Here is a 23639-nt window from a genome sequence, read left to right as displayed (position 1 = left end):
CATGGCCAATTCACCTAACCTGCACATCTTTGGACTGTGGGAGGAAACCCACGCAGACACAGGGAGATTGTGCAAACTCCACAGAGACACTTGTCCAAAGCTGAACCTGGAACCTCAGTGCTGTGAGGCAGCAGTGCTAACCACTGAGCCACTGTGCCGCCCCATTGTTGGGGATCATCCGAGTGAACTTTGTCTGAACTGCCTCCAACAAAATAATATCCTTTCTGAAATAATGGACCAAAACTGCTCACAGTACTCCTGGGGGCATGGAATGCGCTGCCTGTGGGAGTGGCAGAGTCAGAATCATTGGTGACCTTTAAGCGGCAATTGGATAGGTACATGGATAGGTGCTTAAGCTAGGACAAATGTTCGGCACAACATCGTGGGCCGAAGGGCCTGTCCTGTGCTGTATTGTTCTATGTTCTATGTTCTAACCTATTCAGCTTCTCCTTATCACCCAAACCCTCTAAACCTGGAAACATCTTTGTAAATCTTTTCTACAGGTTTTCTGATTTAACAACACCTTTCCTATGGTAGAGAGACCAGAATTGAAAACATGCAATGACTGCTTTGAACATTGTTTCAACATAACACTGAGGATGCTGGAAATCTGAACTAAAAACATAAAATGCTGGTGAGCTGGTCAGGCAACATCTGCGGGGAGAAACAGACAGTCTTTTATCAGAATGGGAAATGTTAGATATTTATTAAGCTTTTAGCAAGTAGTGAATGGATTAAGGACAAAGGAAAGTGTGTTATAGGATGGAAGACAGAGAGTTTAAAAGATGAAATAGTTAGTTTTACAAGGGCAAAGGAAATAGTGATGAGGGAAAAAAGAAATAAGTATAAGATTTTCACAGAGCAGATGTCCTACTGTCTGAAAACAAAATTAAGAGGAACACTGAAACATGCTAGGAAAAGGAAATGCAATGCGTGGGCAAAGTTTACAATTTTAAATTGTTGAGCTGAATGTTGAGTCCAGAAGGTTGTAATGTACCTAATTGAAAGAAAGATGAGGTGTTGCTCTGAAGCATATGTTGAGCCTCACTGGAACAGTGCAATAAGCTAGAAAGGGACAGTGATTCAGCATAAGAACAAGGTGGAGAATTAAAATAACAGGCTAACCAGATACTTCAGTTATTACTTGTGGACAGAACAGAAATATTCCACAAGTGGGTCATCTAATCAATATTTGGTCTCCCCAGTGTAGAGGAGATTACATTGTGAGCAGCACATATAGTATACTACATTGAAAAAGAGATGAATTACTGCTTCACCTAGAAGGAGTGATTGTGGCCTTCGACCACTTGAACAGTGGAGGTTAAAGAGCAGGTATTACGCTTCCTTTGCAATGGAAAATTGTGATTGGAGGGGTATATTCATTGCTGGTTACAACTGGGTCTTCACCAATATGTGTCATTATGCTGCCCGCTGCTGCAATTTGAGTTTGTTTAACAATATGTTTGTTTAATTTTTGCATGTAGCCCTAGGGGTTCCCTAGGGAAAAATCATCTGCTATTCACTTTATTATATCGCTCATTATTTTATAGATCTTTACAACGTCACTTCTCAACCTCCTACACTCCAATGAAAGACATCGCAGCGGATCCAGCCTCTCCTTATAACTTAAACCCTATATACCCGGCAACATCCTGGTAAATCTTTTCTGACCTTCTCCACCTTTACAACATCCTTCCTATAACAGGAAGACCAGAACTGGACATAATACTCCAGAAGAGGCCTCACCAATGTCCTGCACAGCCTCAACATAATGTCCCAACTCCTATTCTCAAAAGTATGAGCAACAAAGGCAAGCATGCTAAATGACTTCTTAACCACCCTGTCTATATATGGTGCAAACTCAAAGAATTATGTATCTGAACACCTACTTCTCTCTACAACACTGCACAAGATCCTACTTCTATCTTCATGATCCTGGTGCAGCTTTGTAATACAAACCTAGCTGGCTTCACTTTGGTGTTAATTAATAGGTTGTGAACAATCGTGTCCTGCAAAGTGGTATTACAAAAGATTTTCTTAAGAAGGAAGCTGAGGCAATGGATGGATTGACAACAGTAGCTGATGGAAGAAATGAAGAACAACAAGGAACAGAAGAGATTAGATATTGCTGATCTAAAGCATCCAGTCCTAAAACGTACTCTTCCAGTTCACCCAAGACCTCACTTTCTCCCACATTGACAAATTCTGTACTATCATACTTCAGCACCTGATCACATTGTTCATAAATAGCACCTCCAAGGACATTCATTCCACTATCCCATTGATGGATGATGAAAATTATAACCATAATATTATCACCATTGGAAATGTTATCTGTCATTTTGGGTGATGTTGATGCATTGGTGATAAAACAAATATTAGCAATATCTGTAATAATTGAAATAAGGATCCTCCATGTTTGCACAACATGTTTCGTTTTCTGATGGCCTGGATTTCAAAAAAAATGGCACAGAAAGACCTAGTGATCTCTGTGGCATAGATTAGCTCTTCCTAACATGCAATGATATCAACATGCAGGGTAAAGTGTCAATCAGATGAAAGTATTCCCACAGACAGCAAACAAGGAAGTCGAAGAAAAGTTTTTTTTTTAACTTTTAGTTTACATTTTTGGTTATTGAAATGGATCATTATGTTTGAAATAAATAACAAGCTAAAATAAACAAACTTCAACATTTTTCAAGAAACAAATGGATCTATTTTATTATTATGGAGCTATTTGACATTTCACAAAAAATAAAAATTAGCTTTTCAGGACCAGTAGGAGTGTTTGGCAGTAATGATTAAGTTAGTCTGTCATTAAAAACCCAATTGCCTTCATTCAAGAATGTGAAACCTTTGTAAGAGGTTTTACATAGAGATTCCCATTTTGCCATTCTAAACTTGGTTGCAGAATCGGACATTTTCCTCTTGACATTGAACATCTCATTCCTCCTAATCTTCCTAATTTCCAAATCGACTCACCAATCTTGACATTGCTTAGGAGGAACAAGATCTGCCCATTATGCCCCTGCTGGCCCTCCTGAGGAACATTTCATGTACCTCCACTCCCCTGCACCTCTGCATATACCTCTCCCTTACTGAGAAAATTTAGAACAAATTGCATGACAGGAAGCTACTCTGCCAGGCATATCTGTTCCTACTGAAAAAAACAAACCATCTAGCCTGTTTGAAACTCTGCTGATATTTCACATTTTTAAAATTATCTTTGGTTTGGAGCGGTGAACCGTGAGCTGAAAACTGAAGGCGACCTTTTGACTGTGAGCAGCAAGTTGTTTTAAAAATAGAGGAGAGCAACAAACTGATATTGGCTTATGAGTCCAGGCTTGGAAGTAAATTGCAAATTGACTCTTGTTCAAGGAATGTTCTAGACGTCTTGGTTCCAGAGATGTATTATGCTCAAAAGATTTTGAATGTTAACTGGGGCCTGACAGGGAGAGAACCAGACAAAGAGAAATCAAAGTTTGAACTGGTTTTGAACTGTGTTTAAGTCAGAAGGATTGTGTCTGAAAAAGCTACAGGATGGAAGTTTGATCCCTCTCTGGTTTTCCTCGCATTATCAACTTATTGAAAGTTCAGTGAATAGAATCCCAGTCATAAGTATTAAATGAATACTCTTCGGAACCTATTAGAAGGTAGTTGCATGTCTTCAGAAATCATGCAAGTTACAATACCATGTGCCAATGGGATTACAGATCATGGAGCTTGCAAAAGTTAGCTGGCCAGTTACATCTCATTTACATAGTGGGTGGCACGGTGGCACAGTGGTTAGCCCTGCTGCTTCACAGCGCCTGAGACCCGGGTTCAATTCCTGCCTCAGACGACTCTCTGTGTGGAGTTTGCACATTCTCCCCGTGTATGCGTGGGTTTCCTCCGGGTGCTCCGGTTTCCTCCCACAATCCAAAAATGTGTAGGTTAGGTGAATTGGCCATGCTAAATTGTCCGTAGTGTTAGGTGAAGAGGTAAATGTAGGCAAATGGGTCTGGGTGGGTTACGCTTCGGCGGGTCGGCGTGGACTTGTTGGGCCGAAGGGCCTGTTTCCACACTGTAATTAATCTAATCTAATCTACTCTTTTTTTTGATTTAACCCCGCTCTGTATCTGTTTGTCTGTCTGTGTAAGTGGAGGTGAGAACCAAAGAAGATTGGGTTCAAATCAAAGGCATTAAGATAAAGTAAAGAACTGCAGATGATGGCGATCTAAATCAAAAACAGAAATTGCTGGTGAAACTCAGCAGTTCTGACAGTGTCTATAGGAAGACAGCAAAGTTAATGTTTCAAGTTTGGTGAACCTTCATCAGAAAATCGAATTAGATTATGTTGTTGTTTACCTTTCTTTGCTAATGCTGTGTGCATTATTAATAAATCGGTAAATCTACTGTTTAAGCTGTTGTCACAAAGTCTGGTATTGTTGTTAAAGTGCCTGGTTCAAAACCATTTAGTTCAATCTGAGGGTCATTGAGTATTTTAATTTTAATGTGTTATGATTTGGTTGTCTGTCTACATGTCATTAAACCCTTACTACCCTTTCATAAAGTCACACAGTCATACAGCATGAAAACAGACCCTTTGGTCCAACTCATCCAAACTGACCAGACATCCCAAATCTGTCCTAGTCCCATGTGCTAGCACTTGGCCCATGTCCCTCTAAACCCTTCCTATTCATATACCCATCCAGTTGCCTTTTAAATTTTGTAACTGTATACGCTACCACCACTTCCTTTGGCAACTCGTTCCACACCCTGAGCGTGAAAAGGTTACCCCTCAGGTCCTTTTTAAATCTTTCCCCTCTTACCCTAAACTTATGCAGTATAGTTTTGGACTTCCCAACCCTAGGAAAAAGACCTTGGCTATTCACCATATCCGTGCCCCTCATGATTTTAAAAACCTCTGTAAGGTCACCTCTCAGCCTCTGACTCTCCAGGGGATGAATTACAAGCCTATTCAGCCTCTCTTTCATTCAAACCCACCAGTTCCAGCAACACCTTTGTAAATCTTTTCTGCATCCTCTCAAGTTTAACAACATCCATCCGATAGAAGGGCAACTAGAATTATACACAGTATTCTAAAAGTTGCCTTATCAATATCTTGTACAGCCGGAATATGACATCACAACTCCTATACTCAATGTTATAACCAATGAAGGCAAGTATGTCAAATGCTTTCTTCCCCACCCTGTCTACCTGCAACTCCACTTTCAAGGAAAAGCACACCTACACTCCTAGGTCTCTTTGTGCAGCAACAATCCCCAGAACCCTACCATTAATTATCCTGGAGAAAGTGAGGAGTGTGAGGAAAGTAAGTCCTGCCCTGGTTTGCCTTCCCAAATTGCAACACCTTACATTATCTAAATTAAATTCCACCTGCCTCTCCTCAGCCCATTGGCCCACTGATCAAGGTGCCATTGTACTCTGAGGTAAACTTCTTCATTGTCCACTACAGCAATTATTTTGGTGTTATCTGCAAATTTACTAACCATACCTCCTATATTCACATCCAGTGAGCCCAGCACTGATCCCTGTGGCACAACGTTGGTCACAGGCTTCCAGTCCAAAAAGCAACCCTCCACCACCACCCTATGTCTCCTACCTTCAAGCCAATTTTATATCCAGTTGGCTAGCTCCCCCTGAACCCCATGTGATCAAATCTTACTAACCATGCAGATACTTGTCAAACACTTTGCTGAAGTCCATATAGACAACATCTACCGCTCATTCTTCATTAATCTTCTTTGTCACCTCTTTTAAAAAACTCAATCGAGGTAGTGATACACGATTTGTCTTGCCCAAAGCCATGTTGACTAGCCCTAATCAGTCCTTGCCGTTCCAACTCCTGTTCTTCAAAATCCCCTCCAACAACTTACCCACCACTGATGTAAAGCTCACTGGTCTATACTTCAATAAGTTCCAGACACTGCCCACCCTTTCAATGAAAAATCTTTACTCGTCTCCTTACTTAAGCTTTTACGAATCACTTTAAATGTATGCCCTGAATCACTGACCCCTCTGCTGGGGAAGTAAGTTCTTCCCATTCACTCTAGGTAGACCACTGAGAACCTTGTCTCAGTCAAATTTCCACTCAGCCTCCTCTGTTCCAATTTTCCAGTCTTCGCCACATCAGAGCAATACATTTTCAGCTCTGATCTCCACCGCACCATCTTTCATGCAATTACATCAATTTAGGTTATGAGAACTGCACACAGGACTGAAGTGGTGGCCATACTCAAGTTTTACACAGCTCTGGCATAACCTCCCTACTCTTATATTCTATGTCCCAGCTAATAAAGGAAAGTATGCTATGTGTCTTCCTAACCACTTCATTCCTGTTCTGCTATCTTCAAGAATCTGTGACGATCATTCCAACTTTCTATATAGCTCACAGTATCCTCCCATTTGTTGTGTATTCCTTTACATTCTTTAGTCTTCCCAAAGGTATTACCTCAGACTTCTCTGAACTGAATTCCATTGTCACTTTTTTGCCCACTTGATATTTGCTGATATCTTCTTTCAATCTATAGCTATCCTTTTCATTCTTGAACATCGAGCCAATTTTGTGTCAATTTGCATCCAGCTTTACAAACAAAACTTGGAAACAAATTACATTGGCCATTAGTAAAAGTGATCACAAAGCACTTGGATTGTCATTAAATTAATTTACTGATGATATATTCAGAAAAGATACTTGTCATTTTTACACAGTTCAGTGTGTATATGACTCCAGCATCAAGATGTTGGATGTTTGGCTGTCCTCTAAATTGCTGAAAATGTGTTGCTGGAAAAGCGCAGCAGGTCAGGCAGCATCCAAGGAGCAGGAGAATTGATGATTCGGGCATGAGCCCTTCTTCAGGTTCCTGAAGAAGGGCTCATGCCCGAAACGTCGATTCTCCTGCTCCTTGGATGCTGCCTGACCTGCTGCGCTTTTCCAGCAATACATTTTCAGCTCTGATCTCCAGCATCTGCAGTCCTCACTTTCTCCTGTCCTCTAAATTGGCCTGACAAACTAGCCAGATGGCAAAAGTGAGGACTGCAGATGCTGGAGATCAGAGTCTAGATTAGAGTGATGCTGGGAATGCACAGCCGGTCAGGCGGCATCCGAGGAGCAGGAAAATCGGCGTTTTGGGCAAAACATCGATTTCCTGATGAAGGGCTTTTGTCTGAAACATCAATTTTCCTGCTCCTCAGATGCTGCCTGACCTGCTGTGTTTTTCCAGCACCACACTAAGCTAGTCAGATGTTTATCTATATAGATATCAAATGCCAACCTTGCCACACCCATACCTCAGTGTGGAAGATTAATAAAAGATGAATGGAATGATGCCAGTGAACACCAAGCTTGTACCATGCCCACTCACATTTACAGATAGAAACACAAATAGCTGACCTAAAAAACATGTGAATGCATGGAGAAGCTCCAATTGTCAAAATAGTCTGCAGTAGCAAGTAAAGATATTAAAAAATTGTGTGAATCCCAAACTGATCAGCTTGTTATATGGTTCTTCTAGTGTGGAATCAGCAAGTTCTGGATTACTCAAGTAACTCCATATTTACATCAATATGCCTGGATTACAGCAAGTTTAAATTATAATGCCATTTGATTACAAACTATGACTGTAGCTTACAATGAAAATATACTGAAGTATTATACACTGGAAATCAATGTTCAATGCTTCAGAACATGGCATCAGTTTGTTGTTCCTAAATCCAGACGCAGCCACATATGATTCGTCACCAATTTGCTGACTTTCTCAATAGGGGAGGCTATTTTCTCAAAGTCCTGTGCCAATGCAGCGTACTTGAGCTGGATTTGACTTCTCTCTTCTCAGCCCATAACCTACATTGCTGCAGAATGTCTGACATGTGCGTACAAAGTAGAGCTACCTTGCTTGGTGACTACCGTTGCCCTATTCCCAGCTACTTTTGGCTATATTGTACTTCATCCTCTGAGGGAGACAGCTTTTATCTCCATCATCTCTTACAACTAGCTCTCCCACTGCAACTCCAAGGTCATTTCCTCTGCTCTGAAGCTCTTTGCTACCTTCCCCCACCCTCCTCTCTGACCTATCACCTCCATCCCCACCCCCATTCATCTATTGTACTCTTTGCTACCTTCTCCCCAGCCCCCTCCCCATTTATCTCTCCACCTTGGAGGCTTTCTGCCTCTATTCCTGATGAAGGGCTTTTGCTCCTCAGATGCTGCCTGAACTGCTGTGCTTTTCCAGCACCACTCTAATCCAGAATCTGGTTTACAGTATCTGCAGTCATTGTTTTTACCTCACTGTCTCAACAGAACCTCAAGAGTTGCATCCATGAATATCAGGGTAGTTGTACTCTGATTGGCAATGCTCTGTCTCCCTCCTGGTAACCTCAAGATTCCATGACCACGCAAAATTACTGGCACTAAAATGGCTGCCTTTAAACCAGGGTTGAACTTCATGTGTTTTGTTTCCATCTCATGCTCATCATTGCTAACTGTGTGACAAACCCTGCCTGCCAACCAATCTGCCAATCTCAATGAAATTCAAGAGCTCTGACTGTTTCTTCACTGGTGCATAGTGGGGAGATGGAAATGGTTCCAATATCAGGCTATCAACCCCAGAAGCAAACTCTTGCCCATTATAACTTGGATGGCATGGTAAATCTACTTTGCTCGGTATGGTCCAAGCAGCACAAAATGTCTGACTTGTAGCATTTGCCTGCTGTAACGTGGGTGCAGAACAAGAATCCAAAATATCAAAACCAAATTACATTGAGCTAGATTTTGGCAGCATTTCATGATGCTCACTGGATCAGACAAATTGGGAGCCTGAGGCACTGAATAGCACTAAAAGGAAAAAAAAAAATCCTCATCGTTCCACTGCATGTTTAAGATTTTGATTGGGCCTAGTTACTGGCAGTTGCCATGAAACCAGAACATGACTAACTCCTGTCTGTCAGACTATAGTGGCTGACACTGAGCTAAACATTTGTAAATCCCTGTGTTATCACATTCTGATTAGTTTGGAAATGAAATTCTCATTGCTGTGAAGATGTTCTCTTCATCAAAAGGTATACAAAGAGGAAGAAAAATAAGTAAAAGAACTAATGTGAGATATTGGAAGTTGATTCAACTTCAGTTGCTGTGTTGAGTTGGCTATAATGCTCATTCTGGATATTTGCCAAACCAAGCTTTCAATTGAAATATATTTTGAAAATATCTCTTCTTCATTTACATGTATCATTTACTGATTTGAAGACAAACCAACTACATGCGCCCATTGCAGCTGCTCACCATTCAATTGGTTACAGTGCCTTTTGATAGTTAAAGTTATCATTTTGCTCTTCCAGAACGTCAATTGATAAACTGATGAATTGTTCAAATTCTGACCAAACAGGTTAAACAGACTGCACCTTCAATCTGAGGACAGCTCTACTAGATACTCAATTATCATCAGCTCTCAGTTACATTGTAACTGCCTGGGGATTTTTTGGTCTTCCAAAGGCATAGTATCAAATTGGGTGTGAATCGCGTAGCCAACTCTGGCTGAAAATATTCCTCGGGGTGTCAGTACTTGATGTCCCACCTCCCTCTGCCTCATCCCTAAGTTCCTATCACTGTTTGCTCAACATATGAAACCCTTGGCCAACCACTTGTCCCTACTATTTGGAAATTGAACACATTCATCTTGATTCAATGGCATGAATCTTGACTATTAAAAAGTAATTCTCTCCAACTCTTATATGACTGTAACTAATTAACAAGCAAAATATAAAATAAACTGCAGATTTCCCTCCCCTAGTAATTTTCATGGTGGGTTATAAGTTATGTTGGGTGGCTAGGCAATCCCATTCTCACCACTGGTCCCAGTAATACTGGGGATGGATAGTAAAGGTGTCTTCTTGCCTGTCCTTAGGTCAATTAAGGCAGGCAAGACTGAAACTGTTTTTGTAACAAATGTTCAATTCCTCTTCGAATAAAGGATGGCATGTCATTAATCTTCTTATACTTGTTATATCTGCATATTAACATTTTGTAAGTCATGCAGGAGAACACATAGATTTCTCCGCACCTCAAAATTCCACAGTCATTCTCTGGTTAATAACGGCTTTTTCAATCTTCTTCCAAAATGAACAACATCACATTTTCCCACATTATACTGCATATGCCAGACCATAGAATCCCTCCAGTGTGGAAACCAGCCCTTCAGCCCAACAAGACCCTCTGAAGAGTACCCCACCCAGACCCATTCCAGTACACTTACCCTTAACTAATGCACCTAACCCACACATCCCTGAACACCCTCTGGGCAATTTAGCATGGCCAATTCACCTAACCTGCATATCTTTGGATTGTGGGAAGAAACTGGGGCACCCGGAGGCAAGCCAGACAGACATGGGGAAAACATGCAAACTCCACAAAGACAGTCGCCCAAGGCTGGAATTGAACCTGGGTCCCTGGCACTGTGAGGCAGCAGTGCTAACCCCACCGAGCCATCGTACCTTCATTCAGCTTAATATATCTTCCTGCAACTTCCTTCTGTTCACTTTGCAACATATTTTCCTACCAGCACAGTGGCTCAGGCAGCATCCATGGACAGAGAGCAAGCTAGCATTTCAAGTCTAGGTGATTCTTCATTAAAGCTGATGTGAAGTGTGGAGGGGCAGCACATATGCAACAGTGGGGGTCCTGGGAGAGCTGGGGGATAGAGGCTGCAGACTAAGTGATTGGAGTGTAAGAATAGCAGAACAATAGTGTGTCCTACTGCCAAATTGGAGAGAACAGATGATCCCACTGGACTGGGAAGGGGAGAGAAGACATGGTGACAGACAATGCAACAAGCAAAGCTAAAAGAAAGGGAAGAAAAGGGAACGAGTTCCAATCTGAAGGTGTTGAATGCAATATTAAATCCAGAAGGCTGTAAAGTGCCTAGTCTGAAGATGAGATGTTGTTCCTCCACTTTGTGCTGTGATTCACTGCAGCATTGCAGCATGCCGAGTACAGACAAGCGGGCATGCGAGCAGGATGCTGTATAAAAATTATCGGCCAAGGGGAGGTCACGTACACATGGACCAAAGGTGTTCTGCAAAGCGGTCACCCTGTCTGCATTTGGTTTCTCCACTGTAGGGTAGGCCATATTGAGAGCAGCAAATGCAGCAGACCAGATTGGAGAAGGTACAGGTGAAATGCTACTTCACCTGGAAAGACTATTCAAATGGTGAGCAGGGAAGAGGTGAAGGTGCAAGTGTTGCACTTTCTGCGGTTACATGGGAAGGTGCTGTGGGAAAGGGAGCGGTGCTGGGACCTATCGAGGAATGGACTAGGGTGTCCTGGAAAGAACAGTCCTAACAAAATGCAGACAGGGGGAGTGAGGGGAAGGTATGTTTGGTGGTGGCATTCTGCTGGAGTTGTCTGAAATGGTGGAGGATAATCCTTTGAATGCGATGGCTGGTGGAATGAAAAGTGAGGATATTTTCCAACTATATCGCCTCGGAATATCTTGGCAAATTTAACTACCACGTCTTCACTCCCCCTATCTAAGTCATTCATATAAATTGTAAAAAGCTGAGGATTCAGCAGACACCTATGGGACTCTACTTGTCACACCCTGCTAATCAGAAAAAGATTAATTTATAAATTTTTATATGTTTATTTGTTTTATGCCAACCAGCTAATCTTCTATTCATGCTAATCCCATGAGCTCTGTCGGTATCTAATAGGCTTTCCAATTAGGTTTGGTTTTTCAAAGTACTCAGTTATAACTTCCTTGCTGATAGACTTTAACACATTCCCCACAACAGATGTCCAGCTAACTGGCCTACATTTTCCTGCTTCCTGACTCCCTTATTTTTTGAATAGAGTTACATCTGCTATCTTCCAGTCTGATGGAATATTTTTAGAATCTAGCAAATTTTTGAAAATTAACACCCATGCATCAATCCACCCAATTAGCCACCTCTTTTAAGACTCTAAGCTGAAGTTCATCAGGACCAAGGGATGTTCCAGCCTGCAGCTCCGTTAGTTTCTTTAGAATCACTCCCTTCGGGATTGTAATTCCACCAAGTTCCTCTCTCCCGTTCGCATTCTGATTTCCAGCTATTATACAGTCATGTAGGTGCACAGCACAGGAACAGACTCTTGAGCCCAACTCATCCATGCCGACCAGCTATCCTAAATTATCCAGCATTTAGCCCATATCCTTCTAAATCCTTCCTGTTCATGTACCCATACAGACACCTACTGGAATGTTTTGTTTTAAATCCTCTCCAGAGAAGAAAGAAGTAAAATCTCTTGGGTTCAAACACTTACCTGAAGATGGAAAATGAAACACAAGAGTTTTAATTCATCTTTGTGTTGATCTACGTGTCTTGAGACGTTCCAGTTGCTGACATCCAAGTTTTAAACTATCAAACTTTCAGACCTGTCACTGTGCTCTGTTTCTACTTAGGAATTCTTGGTGTAATGTTCTGCTAGAGACTGGACTTGTGCAGGGAGGATGCCAAGATTATATAGATAACCCTAACTAAGCATTTCCCTGGCATCTGTAAATGTTAGCAGCTCAGCTTTAACTCAACAAAAGAGGAAGATAACTCTAACCATCTTAATTCTTACATTTAAAATGGCTAATTGCACAAAGTACCATGATAATTCATCCCTGCATAAGTCTGCTGAGGAGATGAGAGAAGAAAACTGAAGAAAAACATTTAAAAAATTGTTTTAGAGGCTTCCTTCAATAAAATTGAAAGATCCAGCTTTTACAATCAAGGCTTCATCACTATATCCCCTAATTACAGCTCCATGGATAGTAGTAGTTGCAAAAAAAAATTTTTAAATGACTTTTGTTGCATTGCAAACAAAGCTTGATGCACCATAAAACTGGAATTAAGATACATCTGAGAAATGTTTTTATGATACGTGGGCACCTTGAAAAATAGCAATTTTTTATATTGGTTTACATAAGACACTGGGTAGCATCTAACCTGGTCCACAGAAGTGTGGCATGCGGTGATAATTATAAAGTTGGGAGTGAAGGCACAAATGTGGAACAGAGGTTGTGTTATCAGCTTCCTCCAATTCAATCTGAGCTGGGAAAGGGGAAGGTTAAAGACACCCTTCCTGTCTGGAAGCCATTTGAAACTCTTAACCAGGTCATTAAGAAGTAATATTGGAGTTGTAAGACCCTAACTGGTTCACGAATATCTTTGACTGAAAGAAATCTGACATTTTTACCTGGTCTGGCCTTCATGTGACTCTCGACCTCCAGCAACGTGATTAACTTTTAATGCCCTCTGATCAACCTAGCAAGATACTATTTAAATGTAATGACAATGGGCAAGAAAAACACACCCTTCAAATACTATGCTTGCCTGCAATGCCCACATCCCATCAGAGAATTACAACTAAATGAGATGCTCCAATATGCTCAGCTCTTCTCAATTGACAAATGATATTGTGCCATTGTGCCAAGGGTGGGGTTGGGGGATGGAGGTAAATAGTTTAATCTTGTTCCTATTTCTTGTGGTCCTATGATCTGTGTTGCTTGCCAGCTGTTTAATGTGTTTTTTCAACTTTACTCTGGATTGAGATGGAAGTGAGACTGAGCTGGATCAGGAATTCAGGCAGAAAAGTGTTTCAAATATTTTATCCATCAAACACTGACTTTCTTCCCATCGATTCGACCATAAGACATAGGAGCACAAGCAAGCCATTCAGCCCATTGAGTCTGCTCCACTATGCAATGACATTGTGGCCCATCTGATCAGTCTCAAATCCTCCTATCTGTCTTTACCCCCTACCCCTTGATTCCCTCACTGATTAAAACTCAGTCGATCTCAGCCTTGAATGTATAGTAACCATCTAGCCTCTGCAGCCCTCTGCAGTAAGGAAATGCACCAACTCTTTACCATGTAAGAAGAAGTTTCTTCTCATCTCTGTCTTAGTAAGGCTACCCCTTACTCTGAGATTATGGTCTCTGGTCCTAGACTCTCACAAACAATTTTCCTGCAATCTTCCTCTGGCAAATACCCTAAGCATCTTATATGTTTTAATAAGGTCACCTCTCATTCTTCTAAATTCCAATGAGTACAGGCTCAAGCTACTCAACGTCTCTTTATAAGACAGTCTTCTCATACCTGGTGTCAGCTTAGTGAACCTACTCTAGACTGCTTCTGTAGTTATTGCAACAAGGTCTGCTGGGTGGATCTCACAGAATATGAGTTCCCTGATTGGGGCTGTTAACCTGGTCCAATCAGACAGCCCTGGTTGACAGATTTAAACAAGAGAGTCAGAGGTTCTGTTCACTGTGAGAGCTGGCTCCGAGAAAGCCGCATCAGGTGTCAAGGATTCTCCATGTGTAAATGAAGAGTGACTTGGTGATGCGATGTTGGCTCCAGAGAATTATTTCAGCTTCTGACGCCAGTATATCTTTCCAGATAATGTGGCCAAAACAGTTCACAGTATTCCAGCTGAGGTTTGACTCAAGCCTTGTAAAGTTTTAACAGCACCTCCTTACTTTTATACTGCATTCCTCTTAAAAAAGTCAAGCAGCCTATTTGTCTTCCCTATTACATGCTCAACCTGAATGCTTGCTTTTTGAGATGTATGCACCAGGTCCCCCAAATCCCTCCATGCTGTAGCTTTTTGGAGTCTTTACATTTAAATAAACTCAGCTCCTCTAATTTCCTTGCTTAAGTGCATAACCTCATATCTTCCCACATTATATTCAATTTGTCAAGATTCTGCCCACTAGCTTCACCTTCCTGTTGAGCACCCCTCCGTGCTTGGCTCTTAGCAGATTGAGCCCTTGCAGTTTGAGCCATAAAACTCCTGAAGCAACTGTTTTACTCAGACTTCAGTCATGGCAGGGCTCTGTCAGGAAGGTTCTTCAGTGATATTTGCAAAGCATTCCTGAGAAGGTAAAATAATCCTGTTAACATATGGTTTTTGACAAATCAAAATGGAGTAAGTTCATAGTGGAAGGCATCAAATGTATTGACAGAACTCATAAAGATCGTGCTGAGGCAAAGTCAAGGTGTTGAAGAGAGTGCACAAACTACCCAAAAACCCATCAACAAGGCCCTTCCACATTTACCTCATGAACATTCTCTGCAAGGAGTTGGCAAGTCGTGCATTGGACTTATCAGTTATGTCAGGACCCCTCAAACTGGAATGCAAGTAAGATGTCCTTGATCCCAAGTTCTCCAGGCTAGCTTCCTGTCTTTCTCCTTCTCCAAATCTTATCTCCTTCAGCTGTCATCAACTGGCTGAGCTCTCTCTTGTTCCAGGAATTCCCTTATCCTAATAGTTCAACTGGAAGTGATGGTTAGACATGGCCACTCTTTCGAAATCCCTAAGAGGAGACACTGATAGAAGTCAACTTTCAGTAACAGGGGCAACCAGTTGACAATGTGTCAAATTGCCCAGGTATGCACTCCACAAAAGCAACACGCCTCCTGAAGTCACATTTACTCCCACAAAATGCCCGTCTGATCCCCTGACTATGGAATCCCCTTTAACTACTGTTCTTCTGTTGCTTTTCCTCATCCCCTGTACAACCAAGTCACCTGTCGTGCCTTGGGCTTGTCTCTGGCTGCACTGCCTGGAGGAACCATTGCTCTCACTATCTTCCAAAAATTAAATATTGATTAGCAAGCAGAGTAGATTCATTCAACTCCTGCATTACCTGCCTTGATCTCACCCATTCCCTCCCTGCTTGTCCACTTCTAACCTGCAATATGGCCATGTCCCTATACATGCTATGTATGCTATACATACATAGTCTTCTGCCTTGTGGATACAAAACAAAGACTTCAGCCACTAAGCCCAAGTTTTGAAACCCAGAGGTCAAAGTTGTGCAGCCATTAAATAGATATCTGTAAATATGTTTGTCTAGAAAATGTGGTGTGTCTATGACTTCAGACATACCACAAGATATATATTCCACTTGGCCTTTCTGACCTGCCATCCCATAACTCTTGAGTTTTTTTTACCCTTAGAATATGGATGGTCTTAGTTTTAAAAAATCAGAAATAGGAGAGAAAAAGGTTCTAGAGATTTAAACACAAACTAATTCTAAATTTTCACTTTAAAAATACTGACCAAACCTACTCACCTATCAACTTTGTTCCCTGCAATCATAATGTCATGCTGCTACACGTTTCTGTACAGATAGACCTCTTGATTTTCTCTCCTGTTCACCTCTCACACTGGAGACTTTATTTCTTGGATTAAGCCTTAATTAGAGCATTTCTTTCTCCCGCTGACCTGAATTCCCACTTTGATCCAAATTTCCAGGTACTCATTCTGTCTCCGTCTTGCTCCAAGTGAAGTCTTCTTCATTCTGACCATGCAGCTTACTCAGCAACAACCTGCTCGCCCAATACTCTATTTGGGTTCTGCTGTGTAAAGCTCTAGAATGTTTTACATATTTAGTCTGAATATGGACTAAAGAGTTGAACTTCAAAAGTGAGGCAAGATTGACTGCCCTTGATCTCAAAACATTATCTGATTGGAAGCAGAATCAAGGGATCCTCGAGAAATTACAATGAATGGGAAGTGGGGAAGAATTGTTATACCGAGCAGAAAGAAATATATTTGTGGCTGTTGGAGCTCAATGGTTTCAGCTCCAGGACATAATTGCAAAAGTTCCTCAGGGTCATGACCTCAGCTGAACCATTTTCTATTCCTTCTCCAAAGGACTGCCATCAAACATAAAGTCAGAAGTGGGAATAATAGTTGGTATTGTTTACTTTCAGCACCATTTGAAGAAATTTGTGTCCATTTGCAGGAGGACCTGGACACTATATGACTTGGGCTGATAAGTGGCAAATTACATTGCACTATACAAATTCCAGACAATGACCATCTCTTAAAGGGAGGATCTACCTATTTCCCAATGAGAACCAATTGTAATATCATCACTGGATACTCAACCATCAACATTGTGATGTTTAAAGTTACAAAGTTAACTGGACTAGTCATTTCAGTACTGCGCCTCAAAAACAAGTCAGAGGTTAGGGACTTTCCTGATATGCAAAAGTCTGCCAATGATCTACAAATCACAAGTCAAGGGTGTGCTGGTATATTCTTCACTTACCTGGATGAGTACAGCTCCAACAACTCTCAAGAAAGTCAACATAATCCAAGAAAACTATAGATTGCTTGATTGGCTTCCACCATCTTAAACATTCACCCACTCCACCACAAGTGCACAGTGAATAATTTTGAACCATTTTGAAGATGCACTGCAGCAATTCATGAGACACCATCATCAGTAGCACATTCCAACCGAGATTCCTATCACCTCGAAGAACAAAGACAACGGCAGACAGGAACCACCACCTGCAGGTTCCCCTCCATGCTATACACCACCCTGATTGGGAAATGTATTGCTATTTCTTCACGATTGCTGGGCCAAATTCCAGAAATTGCCTCCTTGGGAACACTACATTTTGATTTCTATTTTTCAAGAATAATGAAGAATGGATAATAAATGATGAACTTGCAAATGAGATTCACATCTCAAGAATACGTAAATAAGACTGTGTCAGCAGCTACTTTTTATGAACACCTGTGACACAACCCAGACCATTTTTTTAATGTGAAAGAAGTTGCAAAATTAATCACAATGAATTGTGCTTAGATGCTTAAAAACTCAAATGTTGAACTCATATTCACCTTATACATTGTAATTCTGTTTACAGAATGCAGCTGGAGTATGAAAATATTGTTCTTAATGATTAATTCCCTCGGATAGTTTCTTGCTAGTTAGTGAGCTCCACCTAGAAATGTGAAATATCGTTGTATGTGGCCAGTCAAATAATAAGGAATAAAATTGAAAGTATGGGTTTAACAGATTGATCCAATCATATCATAGTCATGAGGGAAAGAAAATCAAAACAGCAAGCAGTCAAATTTCTGACATGACAGAGAAGGCTGTGTTTTTATTAATTTTACATCATAAAAATATCTATTATATCACAGTTATTGTGTTCAACACATTTTAAAATGCAGATTATGTAACAGATAGAGCGGAATACCCCCTCCTATCTTTCCCAGCATTGCTGCTCTCCCCCTTCCCTCTACACCCACCCTCCCCTCCCCCTATTTAAGAAGGTGAGATAATCTAGCCATAGGAAGATGTCAATGCCACTCTGTGATTGGCCAAAAGGAGGTGCACTACTCCAGAGCTGAACTGGTCTTGTCACTTATTCTTTGCCTGTGGATTTCATTATTAACTGCCCAATCTGGTACCCAACTCTGAGCAGCTAAAATTCAAACACACAATGTTAGAAAATGCAAATGATTAGGAATTGTACTCTGCCTTTCAGTTTTACATCTTCTTTTGTTAACTATCAAACTGTTGATAATTTTGAAAGATTCTGTCTAACTGAAGATTTTCAGGCTCATGGTGTTTTGATTATTAGGATAAAGAATGATGTGAAACTTCTAAACAGACTAAAGGTGTGTCAAATGCTTTGAAGGTATGCTGTATTGTTAAATCACTCAGACCTTACTGCATTGTCAGTTGGAGGTCTATGGAGGTTAACAATATCGAAATATTATTATTTAAAACGAACGCTTCTCATTCTTTTCTATATCTGGTATTAATATAGAGTGCGAACCTTGCGTGGGCGCTTAAGTACAGCACAGTACGTACTTCTGAAGTTATCAGTAATGCATTAAATAGTGATAAGAAAATAAAAAGTAATTTCACATTTCTGCTTGGAAACAGTGATAGGCAATGTCTGTCAAAATGATGAGGACAATCTGTTTTCATTTTTCTGCAGGTGGGCTGCAAAGTAAAGGGTGTGGCAAAATGAAGTGTCCAGATTCACATGCAACTCTTACAGCCGGGTTCACTATTCATGATTCTTACTGTTAGAATTTCTCTACAAGTTTAATCTATTGCATTAGTGACAGTGTTGGCTCTTACGATTTTCATTCAAGTAGCTGGTACAAACGACCAGTAATTCACAACTGTCACGGACGCGAGTAAATAACGATGGTTTGAGTTGGGTGGGGGGTGTAACACTAAGCTGGGATGGAAAAGTGTCGCGCAATGCAGTGGAATGGACGGTACGGGAGCCGCTCCTGCTGTTTGTTTGTGTACATCGTTTTCCCCTCAGAAACTACATCCTCCGGGAACTATGAAAACACACAGCGGTGCAACAGAGAAGACAACAAGATTGGTCAACCATGTGCAACTTAAACCGCCGCCCACCAACAGCAACCAAAAAAAAAGGCAGCTCCGTGCACCCCACCCCGCACCACCACCACACACACACACACAGAGAGAAACAAAGCTGTCAAAGTGTGTAAATAAGACTGTTTTCTGCAGCGCCCAGGTTGCTGTTGCAGCCCCTACCTGAGGATGGCCGTGTCTCCCTGCCGCACCATGATGTTGTCCACAGCTGGCCAAGGGAAATCCACGCTCTGAGCTGCCGGGAGGCAAGTGGGCAACAAGGAGCAGAGAGTGAGCAGCAGAGCCGCCAGCCACTGGCCCGAGGCGCAGGGAGAAGCATCCTGCATGCTGTCCATCGCTTGTGTGCCGTGCTCAGGCCAAAGCTAGGCAATCCCTTTTCGCCCACTCCCCCTTTCTCTATCTCTCTGCCCGGCACACGGAGTTTCGCTCTGGCGCTGCCTCACTCTAAAGTACGAGCCCTTTATTCTCCAGCGGCTCCCACATCATCCAGCGACGAACTGATGTAAAATGCGTGTGTGTGTGTGTGTATGTGAGGGAGAGAGAGAGGCAGCAGACAGCCCCAGGCTCTGAGCCAGTTGCCATGGCTGTTGCCCAGGCAACATGTCCGACTGACTGGGAGCGCCGAATATTAAAGGTAATGCCGTCCAGGTATCTCCCCCATCAGGATCGGTATGACACCTCAAGAGACGGCTAAAACCGCCTTCAGTGTTCAACAGCAACAAAACCAACAAGAAAAAAAGATACCAACGTCGTATTTCTGCAGCTCCATCACAATTTTGCAAAATGTCAAAATGATTCTGAATGCTGTAAAATTCTAACTTTTATTTTTAAATTTTGGGAAAAAAAATGTATGGGCTTGCTGGATGCCAGCAGATTTTACTCTTCTAATCCCATTTGCTAAGGTGCCAGCACCTATAGCTAGTTAATAGTCCTGCTTTAGGGAGAGTGAACCCAAATGCACTCAAAATATTAAAATTGTAAAAAAAAGCTTATAAAAATAATTAAAAGCTTTTGAATTGAACAAGAAAGTAAATAGCCACACTACTATGCCACTTATGGGTTTAAGAAAATCATAACAATGTGAAGTGGCTAGGTTTTTATTTGTCAGTACAAGTATTACCCAAATAGTTTTTGTGATTTTGAACTCGTAAGGTGTTTAGTCAGTGTCCTCACTGTTTGAGACACAAGCAGTTCTTTTTGCTCAGCTTAACATATGAAGTTTAAAAGCAATGTTATTATTTTGATGATAGCGATAGAATTAAAAGACATTGCTATGATAAAGTTATTTACAAAATAATACTATGTTTAAAACAAATCCTTAACATGATGCCATTTTACCACCTAACACATACTGTGCTATCAATGTATTTGTAATGACAATTTTAATAAAAATGAAACTAAAGTTACACTGAAAGTTCATGCATCTCCTATGGAAAGAATTGGCAGTGTGCTAGTGTTATTTTCAAAGTGAGCTGCAATCATCTGGCTCAGGAACTGAGGAACCACCACAGGAACCATCAAAGCTCCCTGCTAAGGCAATAATACCCTTTAATCTCAATTCTTTTGTAACTAATTTATTTTAATTAGGGATATGGATATGCTAAATTTACCAATCCTTTAACTAATCCTTACAGCTCCCAAGATTAATGGCCATGCACAAACTACAATGCTATCCCTCCAAATCTCTTGAGATATTGGAGGACTTTTTATTTACAAAAGGAATATTCTTAGAGCTTTACACATGTGTCTAATTATTGTCTTGGCAAATAATCTATTTGGTGTGGAATTGTGCCATTTAAATCAGAGAAGATTTATTGATCAGGGCTAAGTTGACCATTGCCAAAATATCAGTATGGCCCAGTGGTAACAACCTCACCTGAGAGGGAAGATTGTGAATTTGCCACAATCCAGGTTCATTTCCTGGGTTAACACGAAAGGAGATGGAACCTTTCAGATGAAATATTAAACTGAAGACTCATCTGCTCTCTTAAATGGACATTAAAGACCATAAAACAGTACTCTAAAAATGAACAGAGAAAAGTTTCCAAGCAGTTCTGGTGAATACAGATCCCTCACTAATTATCACGAAAGTAGACAATTTATTTTGTTGGTTTTTGCTGAATTTTGGTGTGCACAAATTACTGTGATTGCTATATTCCCTACTACATTTTGGAAGTGCTTCATTGGTCATGAAATAATTTTTGGATGTCCTGAGGTAACGAAAGATGCTGTTTAAGTGTAAATCTTTTTATAATCCAAATGCAAGGCAAGTTGTTTCAGTTGGTTTCTGCCCTGGGACTAAGGAATAGAAAGCTAAGAAAGGATTTCAATTCTGACCACCATTCCCTGATCCCTACTAGATAACATGCTTGTATGATCATCAGATGAGAACAGGCTTAGAAAAGTCAGACAGCATCATTATAAGATTAGTCAGTCACAAGCTAAGTACAGTCTTGGAATCTCCTTCCTTTCCTTCCTTCTTCATCACCTCTTTGACATTTTTGGAAGTATTGCACAGACTGTTAGTAAACATGTAAATGGAGTTTGGAATGAAGAAACAGAAGTAGAATGAGAGCAAGTCTGAGGAAATTCTGGTCTCTAGAGCTAAAATAATGGAATGAATTCATTACTGTCACATTTGTGAAGAGAATCAACATACTGAAAGGAGTATGAACTGAAAAATATGTACCCCAAAGGGCTACTCACGTAATTTCATTCTGTGTTGCCTTCAAGCAAAAATCCTAATGTATATGTGTTCAGTATTATCAACTTTAAGAAGTACCACCTTTACCGAAGCTTAAAAAATATATTTGGACAATTTTGGAGGACTTTACTAGTGAAGTCTTTAAATGGAGATTTTAACTTCTTCTGCCCAAAAGTTTTAGCATTGAAAATAAAAATAGAAATTCTTGGAGAAACTCAGTGACATGCTGGACCCACCGGACTCAAAATGGTAACTCCGTTTTCTCTCCACAGACACTGCAAGACTTGGTGAGTATATCCTGCAAATCCTATTTTTGTTTGTTTCAGCTCTCCAACATTCACAGTTCCATGTTCTATTTGAGTGTTAGCATTGTCATGTTTATCAGCATATTTCAGACCTTCCTGCCAGTTTATCTCACATCTTCCAGTGGGTGGTCTAACCTGGTATCAGAATCCATACAAAAGTGTCATTAACCTATATACGCCTGGTGTAGGATTCACACAGAACATTGACAAAATTTGGAAGCAGGTTTTATGGATGACCTGCACTGTAATATCTACTGGCCAAGAAGTTCCAAAAAGGTTAGCATCAAATTGTTTTGTGTGGTCAACATGAACATGTGTGCCTGCAGGACCTTGCTGCTGGGCACTGTAACTCAGGCTCCCCACCGTCTCTTCCTCCCTGCACCCTGTTAAAACCAATATCTAGACGATTTGATATTGCACCTGAAATGAGCTGCAGTAACGTGCTAGATTGAGGTGTACAGCCTGCTATAAGCATGTTACTGAGGCTCAGCCCCTGGACAAAATGCATGTACCAAAAGCCAGACATCCCAAATCTAAAATCAGTATACAAATTCATTCACAGATACCAATACAGGCGAATGCTCATTAATGACTACCTTGTTCAATATTGAGCTATGCGGGCCAGAATGTGTTATATTTTGGCCTGCGATGAGATTGTAACTCAGAGACTGTGATACAATTGGATATTACAGTTCACCCCATGGTTTATGTTGCTGCTGTTATGTACTGAACTTGACTGCTAATATCTGTGTTTGAATATTGGTGTGACCAGGTAAGAAGGGAAAATCGGCTCATCCCCTTTTAACCCTTCTCAGTCAATTACAATAATGAGGTTTTAAAGTTTCTTTTTAGCACACAACTATCTCTCTTCAATTAAAATGTAGTTCACAAGAAAATGATGGAGCCAATTGTCAAGGTTTTCTTGAGTGAAAGAAAGAGGAAATTTTAATACCTCCAGAAACAGTAATAAAACACACCATCAAATACCCACACAAACACAGGCAATAATTTTAAAAAGGGAGAATGTCTGGTGCAGATAGGGAGAATAAAGAGTACAGAATTTTTTTAAATTGTTAGAATCCTTGAGAAGTTATATTTAACCTGACACCCCAGGCTTTTAAAGTGTACATTGTATCCTCAGCATTAGTGGAATTTCTAAACAGATTAGATTAGATTAGATTAGATTAGATTAGATTAGATTAGATTAGATTAGATTCCCTACAGTATGGAAACAGGCCCTTTGGACCAACAAGTCCACACTGACCCTCCAAAGAGTAACCCACCCAGACCCATTCCCCTACCCTATATTTACCTCTGATGAATGCACCTAACACTATGGGCAATTCACCTGACCTGCACATTTTTGGACTGTGGGAGGAAGCCCATGCAGACATAGGGAGAACCTGAGAACTCCACACAGAGAGTCGCCCGAGGCGG

The 23639-nt window shown here is 40.9% G+C and overlaps 1 protein-coding gene across 1 annotated transcript in view; it reads right to left on the bottom strand.

The window, feature by feature from the left end:
• The window catches only part of negr1 (neuronal growth regulator 1), a 527630-nt gene extending 507684 nt beyond the window's left edge, over window positions 1–19946 (bottom strand). The window contains exon 1 of the mRNA XM_043699331.1: window positions 19356–19946. Within this exon, the coding sequence (XP_043555266.1) occupies window positions 19356–19528 (173 nt within the window). The 5' untranslated portion in view covers window positions 19529–19946. The remainder of the gene's footprint in view (window positions 1–19355) is intronic.
• Window positions 19947–23639: the final 3693 nt, after the last annotated feature.

This window comes from Chiloscyllium plagiosum, chromosome 11 (genome assembly GCF_004010195.1).
Source record: "Chiloscyllium plagiosum isolate BGI_BamShark_2017 chromosome 11, ASM401019v2, whole genome shotgun sequence".
Lineage (NCBI taxonomy): Eukaryota > Metazoa > Chordata > Chondrichthyes > Orectolobiformes > Hemiscylliidae > Chiloscyllium > Chiloscyllium plagiosum.
The sequence above is the reverse complement of the archived record's forward strand: the minus strand, read 5'-3'. Positions and strand labels throughout refer to the sequence as shown.